At 39.8% G+C, this 9,973-nt stretch overlaps 1 protein-coding gene across 5 annotated transcripts in view; it reads right to left on the bottom strand.

The window, feature by feature from the left end:
- Positions 1-2,034: 2,034 nt before the first annotated feature.
- Positions 2,035-9,973, bottom strand: part of ELMOD1 (ELMO domain containing 1) — a 65,320-nt gene continuing 57,381 nt past the window's right edge. For all 5 annotated transcript variants that reach the window (XM_034665690.1, XM_019809850.2, XM_034665692.1 and 2 more), the window contains one exon: positions 2,035-3,434. In XM_034665690.1, the coding sequence (XP_034521581.1) occupies positions 3,262-3,434 (173 nt within the window). In that variant the 3' untranslated portion in view covers positions 2,035-3,261. The remainder of the gene's footprint in view (positions 3,435-9,973) is intronic.

The raw sequence follows: 9,973 nt of genomic DNA, 5'->3' as shown, positions 1-9,973 counted from the left end.
AGGCTGGCATGGTCCTGGCACAGAGCATCAGCACTCAGTAAATGTTCGCTCTTGAAATGGAACGTGTACTAGAATCTCTGCCATTCTAGGACTTGATGTTATATTTGATTCTGTTTTTCTGCCATTTTGTTTCCAGATTGGAGCAGTTACTTCCAGCTTCCGGAGGAGTTAGAGGCATTGCTTTGATAGAGTATGTCACTGTGGCTCAGAGTTTCCTAGGTATGGCTGTGGACCTAGCTGACACTTTTTTTCCCCCTGTCCCCTTTGCCTTCTATTTCTCATGCCTGATCCTGACACTTCACCAACTCTGGTCTGCTCCTGATACTTCTTCAGTTTGGATCTGGACCCATCTGTTTACAGATCAAGATAATTTAGGGCCATGGAGTTTGATTGCTGGGTTTTGTTTCCCTACTGCTGACTTTCTATAAATAAGCCTAGCCTATTCATGTGAGCTTCTCAGATGAAGCTTGTGCATCTGATGGGTCTTTAAGATGTTGGGTAATATCCCAGATATCAAAATGTCTGTATCCCTATGGTGTACTTCTGCCAGAAGCATGAATGTGAAGAAATCAGTTTGCATTTGTCTGAGTTGTGGGTAGACAGTCCCTACTTAAGTCTGTCTCTTGGTCTCTCTCAGGCACCTAACATCTGTTTCCTTATACTGTCCCAGTTCACACTGTTGCCCTAGAGAAATTATTAATAGCATCTTCTTTTTCTCTCAAAAGTGTCTTGAGCTTTGGAACATACATTGTAAGGTCATCCTCCCTTTTGGGATAGGTATATATTTAGTTTTGTTTCAAGTGGAAAAGATGGTTGGTTATCAAGCAAAAACTATTTTTTCAGTTACAATAATAAGAACTGTGATAAGGAAAGTCAGATGGAAGTCATAATTTAAAAAAATGGTGCTTCAAAGGGTTTTTTTTTTTTTTCTGTAGTGCAAACCGGAATGTGTTTTTATCATAGCAAGCAGTGTTTTGGAAAACTTGTAAGAGGCTTGCTACGTAATTTACATTTTAAGTGGTCAACCCTTGTTCATTGCATTAAGGATAAGCAAGCTAAGAATGCTCAAGGGGAAAACACATACACATCACACATTTTTTTTTATGCTTTTGAAACCCTCTCCTCTTCTTTTTCTCACCTCACTTCATGTTACTGGGTAGAACGCATCTTTCACAAAGAGGTGTGAACAAGAAGTCTAATAATACTCAGAACTAGAAGGAGCTGGCAGTTGGTTCATCCTCAAATTGTGCAGCCATGTTAAGATAGAACAGAGAGAGATGCAAGGAATGGGGAGGGAAAACTCCCAGCTTTGTTACCATCAACTGTCTCTACCTGAGCAGAAGAGACATGAGCTGGTGTAAATGCCACATACTATCAAGCTGCGTCAGTGACACGCGGCCGTGGTGGATAGAAAGAGACAGGGCACACATGAGGCTGACAAAGGCTGTACTGAGCCGAGCGCTGTCTGCACGCTTGGCAGCGGCAGCTGTGGTGCACACTCACGGCTCCCAGGACAGGCCAGTTAGCAGGCTCACACATTCTCATCCTGGAGAGGAATCTATATTCTTGTCATTCCTCATGACACACATCACGCGTTCAACAACTCCTTCCTTTCTCCATTCTTTTGAAGGGCACAGGGCTGTAATAGATGCAATGCAAAATGCTGCCACCCGGTAAGCAGCTGAGAGAGAAAGTATAGCACAGTCCCCGAGGAGCTAGAAGGGACAAGGAAACAAAAGGCAGCTTAATGTTGCCTTTATCAGTTGTCTAGCAGTAGACAAACCAGGCTTTATAGGAAGTTACAAAGAAGAAGCTGGATCTTATTCTTTCATTAAAGCACCATCAGGCCTCAAGATTAAATAAAAGAAGTCTCTCAGACATGACACTCTAATTTACAGCTGGTTACTCTGAATGATGGCGTGATTTATATTCAGCTCTTGGTTGTCTGTCTTTGACATTCTGCCCACTCACATATTTGCATATTCAGAAGCTGTACAAGCACAAAAATATTAAAATGAAATCCACTATACGTTACAGTAGAATGACATGTAATTTATTCATATAACTGACAGGCAGTACTCAGACTTCATTTAAATAAGCAAGTGATTACACAAATGTCTAATAATACTAAAATTGATCGTCAGAAGGTATAAAATACCATGGGTATGAAATGCCATGGTAAATACTATTCAACAGACTACAATCATAATTCCAAACTAAATCATGGTTTTTAAAATGATTTTTAGCAGTTTTGGAATGGTTTGATGTTTTCCCCTTCCAAGCAATTTACTTTTTTCACTGATACAAGACAAGGTCATTATTTTCAAGAAGTATTACAGAAGGACACAGCGTAGGTCCCTCTCTTGCAACACATTTCCTTGCAAATTGTTTTTTGATAAAACCTCTTGACATTGAAAACAAACCAGTCAGCACTCAGTTCCCCAAGCAAAGATGCTTGGATCAGAACAGTGCCAGGGTATAACTCTGAGTTCAGCAAGAGGCAGGCAGTGAAAAACCTTTTGCAGCTTTTGAAGTATGCATACTTCTTTTCTGAGGCTCCAAGCATCATAAACATATTTAGGCATCCAAGCCAGTAAAATTATGGGAATAAAATAATTTGGTATCCATATGACTATGACACAGTTGCAGCTGGGGGAAGTTACAATATAATTCTGCGGTTCTTCAAACAGAAACAACACCTACCTAAATCTGCTTCTTGTAAGCCTCGTTACATTTTCACGAAGCGCGGCTGTGTTTGCAGGAATGGTTTGGCTTATCATGTGTCTGTCTGTATTATTTGAAAGTCATATACTTTAGTGGAATGAGATCCAAGCATGAACCTGGCCCGAAGATCTAGCAGCGTAGTCATGAAACATATGAATAAATTAAAAGGCTTTCACATAACTAGATTTAGCTAAATCTCTTACATACAAAATACAGCTAGAGAAATACAGTTCTTCAATGCTGAATTACAAGGGGGAGGAAAACAATCTAAAAAAATAGAAAACTCTCTCCATACCTGGGTGTCAAGGCAAATGTAACACCGCATAATGCCACAATATGAACAGTCACTGGATGACAGATACTCCAGAAATAGTAGTATCTGGGGATCTGGTAATTATGACTGAGAGATGAAAATACTGTACCAAAAGGCATGCATACAATCACTGTGCATTCAGTGTGTGAGCTGGGACCTAAGCAGGGATCTAACGTAACAATGAGGCAGTGTTCCGGGGTATCCGTTAAAACCAGCGTGGGTGACTACATGTTGATTAAACCTTCTGAGGCAGCAAAGTGCGGGCACAGCGCCATGTCTGGGTTCTGCAGCTGTCTTATGATCCTCTTGCGGAATTTCTCCCGCACACGATTGAATTCCATTATGTCCATGGGGTCCTCTTCAATCCAAAACTTATGAAATTCATGCATCAAATAGCCTGTTAGAGATAAGACAGTGATAAGAATGCAGGAGGAAAAAAAGTCATTAATTACGTTCATAATCACTGAATGCTGAAAGAGATGTCAGACCAAATGACAGCAACCATGGAGCTCAAAGAAGAGATCAAAATGCAGCAGATATTACTGTTAAAGATTATTCTTTAAAACTAGTGCAGTAGAATCTGCAAGATTTTTGCAACTGGTCCTGGAATTATTCTCACTCTTCCCAAGGAGGAAGACAAATCAGTTCCACCATCTCTTGAATGTGAATCACATCTGGAACATAATCCGAAAGGCCGACAGTGATTACTTCATCCTTCCCTCCTGATTAAATTAACATAATGGTCTGGTTTTCCAAAATTACTCCACTCAGCTTTGTTTTCTCTTGATATTTGATTTGAGTAAAGTTTTAAATTACTCTGACAAATCAAACAAATGCATTCTGACAGTCTATTATGAGACAATAAAAATTTAAATCAACTCTGAACAACACAGACTGGTCATTAAACTACATGAAATTGTTAATAAGACCTTGCTCTGAAGCATAATGTCATATTCCAAAACTTCTGTGTCTCAAAAGTGTTATCTATGAGTGATCTGAATAGTGTTATCTATGAGTTTTCTATTCAACATTTTTGGGTAAATGTTAAATATTTGAGTCTATTCACTGTGTTCTGTTTCCCCACTGTGCACCCTCCCCCCACCACATTCAAAATTGAAATCTGAATAGCTTTTTAAAAAGACAATAATAGATATTTGTAGGTAGTAAACTACAAGATCAAGTGTCTCATTATATATTAGAAAAAAGCATTTAAGGAAATAATCCTAGTTTAAAAACCCAAACATGACAGAAGCTTTTCTTGGTTTTAGCATTAGAAGCTGCAGCATACAGGAGCAAGGATTCTGAAGCTAGAAACCGGGTTTGAACCCTAGCTCTTCCACCTCCACAGGAAGGAGTGAGCAGCAGAAATGATGGGGCATGGGGAGAGAATTTGGGAACAAACATTCTCAATGCTAAGAGTAAACAAAAAAAAAAAGAAAAGAAAAAGAAATTAATACCATTTGTTTTTCTATGAACTAGCTACTTATGAGAAAACCTTTAACATAGGTCCATAAACGTATTTTTAAAAATCTTTACCATATTTCACTGTAATACAAAATTAGAAGTGACCTTCTTTCCCACCCCCAACACACTCCAGATTCTGGTCCACTTCCACAAACAACTTGGTGTCTCATTCATTACACTGCTAAGTATGCTTATACATCTTTAAGTATATGGTCTCTCTACAACTACAGGAAGAAAGGTAGTAAGGAGAGAGAAAACTTATTTTGGGGGTTTAACCATTGCATTTTTTTAGGATTGGATTATCTTTGGGCCCTCCACACATATTAACTGATGTGACTGTTTTTAATATCTCTTGATGGGGACACACACCAACCCTCACTCATATGCCTCTGGGCCACACCCCAGGGCCCATTGCCACTGTTATGGGCACCTAATGACATCAGGGAAGCCCCAGATCACAGGTATCAGCAATCCCAGGGGCTGTCCAGTCCATCTCTGCTCTGTCTGGGGCTCGGAGTCTCGGAGGCAGCATCTAGCCTTGAGCTCTTGGTGACAACACTGACATTAGCCTGTCGCGTGGATGAAGAACCTGATTCTTACAGGGTTTTTCCTCACACTGGGCCAAAATCTGTTACTCTGTATTCCTTGGAACAAATTCAGTCCTTCTCCAGCTCATGTAATTGAAGTGTCTTTTATGCTCTGAGCTGCTCCCTTTTCCAGGTTAAGCATTCCCGTTCCTCCTCACCATTTCTCACACGCCGCAACTGGGAGTCTGTTTACTATTATGCTGGGTTTAGTGCACACCCAGAGGGAGTGGTTTCCTCAAATCTCAGTAATTTATTTAACCAAAAGAATTCAGTCATCTGTCCATTTCAGTGACCGGGCAAACTCCAGAAATATCCCACGAATGCTATGGGGTACTTTTAAAAAGTGCAGTCCTCCCATTCCAGATTCACTGCAGTGCAGGAAGATGAATCTCAGGTCACTAAAATTTAACTCCACTCATTTTTATAACATTATAGAGTGTTCCTTTATCCACTTGGTCAATTGATCAGTTGGCTCATCTGCCAATTGTAACAACTATGCAGCAGATACACGGAAAAGGTTGAGTTCCTCTGCTCCCCAATTCTCTGTCTCTTGGGGAGAGACACCCAGGTAGACAATTTCAGCTGATGATGTATTAGCTAAGGAAGCTAACAAAATGGCATGGAGAGTAGAGGGAGGAACTAGAGGCCAGGTCATTGCTTACAGTCTCTTAATTCTTACAACAGCTTTGTGGAGTGCGTAGTGCAGATACATCTTCATTTAACAGATGAGAACATTGGGCTTAGAAAAGATATTTGAATAGTGTACAGTTACACAATAGAGCTGGGAGCTGGAAGCAAGAACTCGAAATCAGCCGACTTTCCACCAATGTCTTTCCTAGTGTATTCTCTTCCTCTGGTTCTAATTCTTACTGAATAGTCCCTTCTTCTGAAGGTCAAAGGAAAGATAATTCTTTTTCCTCTTCTGATCATTACACTTTCCTTGTGCTCACTACATCTAGCCTTACTTCATTTCAGTGGAACTGTATATTCAGTGGGGCTTTAGATTGAATGCAATTTTTGTAGCATACTGCCTTGGCAGTGCAGTATTCACTGAAATACTATAAAGTCAGAATGATAGAGCTATTATTTTCTTATATTTTTTCCACCTAGATGAGATACCTGTTTAGAATACTAATTTGGCTTTCCAACCCAAGCCTGCAGTGTATTTGTCGTTGCTTGAATGTATCTTGGTTTTGCTTCACTGCATTCAGTTAGTAGACAGCAGAGACATAAGCAAGGACACAGGTAATTGCAAGAATATTACAGAGGAAACGTGCAGAACTGATCACGTCTGATGGAGGAACAATGAATCCAGGGCACGGTTTGCTTCTTCTGGGGAGGCATGAGTTCCTCTGTATACATCCCAATTCATAGGGGGATTGCTATTCTTTCTGAAATCTGGTGAGGGCCTTGGGAAATAAGTAACCCTATTGCATGCTACTCACCTAGGCTAAGGTTGTCTTGAAAGCCTATTAGTTCAGGCCAAGGCTAAATTTTCCACGAGGAACTAGAATTCCTTTCTTCCACAAAAGACATTATCCAGTATTTTAGCTTCCCTTCCATCCATCTCATCCATCCATCCAACCATCCACCCATCCATTCAAAAATATTTACTGAGTACCTATTCTGTACCAGGCTCTATGCTGAGGATACAGTAGTGAATACTAACAACAAAATGCCTGTCTTTAAAAGTCAGTTCCTATGGTTCTAATTTTGATTTTCCTCTGTTAGAGCTCCCCCACTATGTGGCTCTGATTTTCTCCTTAATGCTCATGAATCTCAAATCTGCCCTTATAATTCCTCAGAGCTCCAGGGCCTTACATTGGAATGTCCCCTATTCAGCTCCATGTGGATTTCCCAAAAGGAACTCACCCCCAGTATGCCTGAAACTAAAACTCATTCTATTTTCCCTCAAAACTGCTTTCCTAAAAAGCATGGTAAATATAGAATAGGGTACGTATAAGGGGTACTTATAAGGGGACTTATTTATCTTTAAAAGTCATGAGATTCATTCAAAAAGTCATTTGAGATTCATGAGCATTAAGGAGAAAATCAGGGCCACATAGTGGGGGAGCTCTAACAGAGGAAAATCAAAATTAGAACCATAGGAACTGACTTTTAAAGATAAATAAGTACGTATAAGGGGACTTATTTATCTACCGTTGATGTTCTTTCAGATGGTTTACAAAGCTCTTCAAGATATGTGCTCCCCACCGCCCATCCCTGCTCTTCAGCTCTGTCACCTGCCTCCTCAAACCCTATGCTCTGTTCCTTGAGCCCACCATGTTCTTTGTCTTGTGGCCTCTGCCTGTGCCGCCCCCTGTAGCTGGACCCCTCAGCCACCATTTCTTGATTTCCTGCCACTCATCCCTCAGGTCTCATGGAAAGTGTCATTTGCTTTGGGAAGTTTTCCTCAACTCCCAGACTAAGTGAACTGTGCCAGTCATAAGCCTTTTAAATTTTTTTTTTAAAAGATTTTATTTATTTGACAGAGAGACAGCCAGTGAAGAGAGGGAACACAAGCAGAGGGAGTGGGAGAGGAAGAAGCAGGCTCATAGCGGAGGAGCCTGATGTGGGGCTCGATCCCATAATGCCGGAATCACGCCCTGAGCCGAAGGCAGATGCTTAACCGCTGAGCCACCCAGGCGCCCCAAACCTTTTCAGTTTTTAAAAACATTATCTTTACTTCCCAATCACAAAATTCTTCCACTATGTTTTAATTATTTTTTTAGATGCACAAAACCTGATCTGTAGTAAAACTTCAATATCTGTCAGAAATGGTCAGAGTGAATAGAATCATCTAGTTGTCAAAGTAGGAGCTATAATCACATATGTAAGGGACTTTAGTTTTCCATTATTAACAAGTCACAAAGTATATGTATTCTTAAATTTGCTCTTCATTTTTATCTAAGTTATACATGCACATAGTTATATAGTTTAACAAGTCTTGTTGCAAAAAACAAACACATAACCAGCAACACCTCCTGCCTTAATTATTGCTTCTCTTAAGGAACATAACAATTCTTGTGCTGATGCTTTTGATTATCGACCTCCATAGCTCTATACAACATGAGTGCCATTGCTTGATTTTTTGGACTTCCTTTATAAGATGACGAAGATTTAGCTCCCTTTCACCCATTCCAACCACATTATCACGTATTTTCAAACAATTTTCCTTGTGTAGTATTGCCAACTCCCCTCTCTGTTTATTTGCTTCATTTTCACCCACTGAACTCTAAACTATGTCAGCATCTTTGCAGTGTATTCAAACATGGTAGATATTCCATCAATTTCATATTCTTCAAAGAGTCTCTGAGAGCCTTCCAACCTGCTAAATCTAGATTTATTATTCTCGTCCTGCTGCACAGATAGCACCTTGGGCTTTCCCTTCACCTTCATCCTTGAAGATTCTCTTCACTTGGTGATAGATTTCCTGCTCTCTGGACCCCATTTATTCCTTTCAGGATTACTCTCTCTGTGAAAACCTATCCTTCAGGAGCTTCCTCATAAAGGTACAAGGAGGTAAAATGTTTAAGACTTTGCATTAAAAAAAAATGTCTTTATTCTCTCAAACTTAATTTGGAAGTTAGCCTGGGTATAGAAATCTAAATTGAAATCATATGCTTTTCGATTTTAAAAAACATTCTCTTAAATTTTTGAAGACATTATTCCACTGTCTTCTAGAATACAGTGTTGCTATTGAGAATGCCAGTGTCATCTTGATTCCCAATTCTTCATGTGGCAGCTTTGGAAATTTTTAGAATCATCTCTTTCTGGTGTCATAAAATTTCACAGTGATAGGGACCTTGGTGTGACTCTGTTTTAATCTATTGTGCTGGTGCTTACTAGTTTAAATATGAAAACTCATCCTTTAGTTCTGGAAATTTTTCTTGATTTATTTCTTTGATTCCCTCCCTTTAGTGTCATAGTTCTTTTTCTGGAAATTCCATTATTCATATATAAGACTTCTGAAATGGTTCTTTAAATATCTTGACTTTTATTTTCTATTTTTCATCTATACTTTCTGTTCTACTTTCTGGGAGTGTTTTCAGCTTTATCTTCTAATCCTTTTTGGTGATTTCATTTTTGCTATCTGATTTTTAATTTCTAAGGGCAGTCTTTTGTCTTCTGAATGTTCTTTCTGTAGCACCTTGTTCTTGTTTCGTAATTACAATTTCTCTTCTTAATTCCTTGGGGGATACTAATGATACATAGTTTTGAAGTTTTCCTCTCCCTGTATAGTTTCCTTTTCCTTCTATGGCTTTATTTCAGCTTGTTTTGGACTCTCTTTCATGGTGGCTCATGCCTTCAAAAATAGCTCAGTCCCTGAGAACCAGGCAAAAACTTTTTCTAACATAGTTTGGGAAGTCACATAGTGTTAACTCTGCTATATTCTACTGGCCAACCAACTGGTCAGCCCAGATTCAAGGGGTAAGAGGAACCAATAAACCCAACCTCTTAATGGGAGGAGTGTCGAAGAATTTGAGGACATGTTTTTAACACTAAGACATCTGATAATCCTTGGGTGTCTGAATATTTTTTTACTACATAAAAAGTCAGGGACTAAAAGCTTATTGGAAGCTTTGTGCATGTAGGTAGGGCTTTTTGAGTGTAAGCATGACTACAGAGTGATATGGCTGGGTTGTTTCACAGGGGAGACCCAGAGGTCAGCATCTTCAGCTCTTTAATGTTGGGCTGCTCCGATAACCCAGAGAAGGCCCTGTGAATCTTGTGACTGGCTGCCACAGTTAGAGGAAAGGGGAAGGAGAAGGCGCCTGCATGATTCAGTCCCCATCATCACTTCCAGTATGGCTGGCCAGCAGCTATATCTGATCCTCATCAGACCAGAGACCCTTTATTTTTAACTCTCTAGAATAATCCACCA

The sequence above is a fragment of the Ailuropoda melanoleuca genome, chromosome 8 (assembly GCF_002007445.2).
Source record: "Ailuropoda melanoleuca isolate Jingjing chromosome 8, ASM200744v2, whole genome shotgun sequence".
In the NCBI taxonomy this organism is placed as follows: Eukaryota; Metazoa; Chordata; class Mammalia; order Carnivora; family Ursidae; genus Ailuropoda; species Ailuropoda melanoleuca.
Note: the sequence above shows the minus strand (reverse complement) of the source record. Positions and strands in the feature narration are given on the sequence as shown.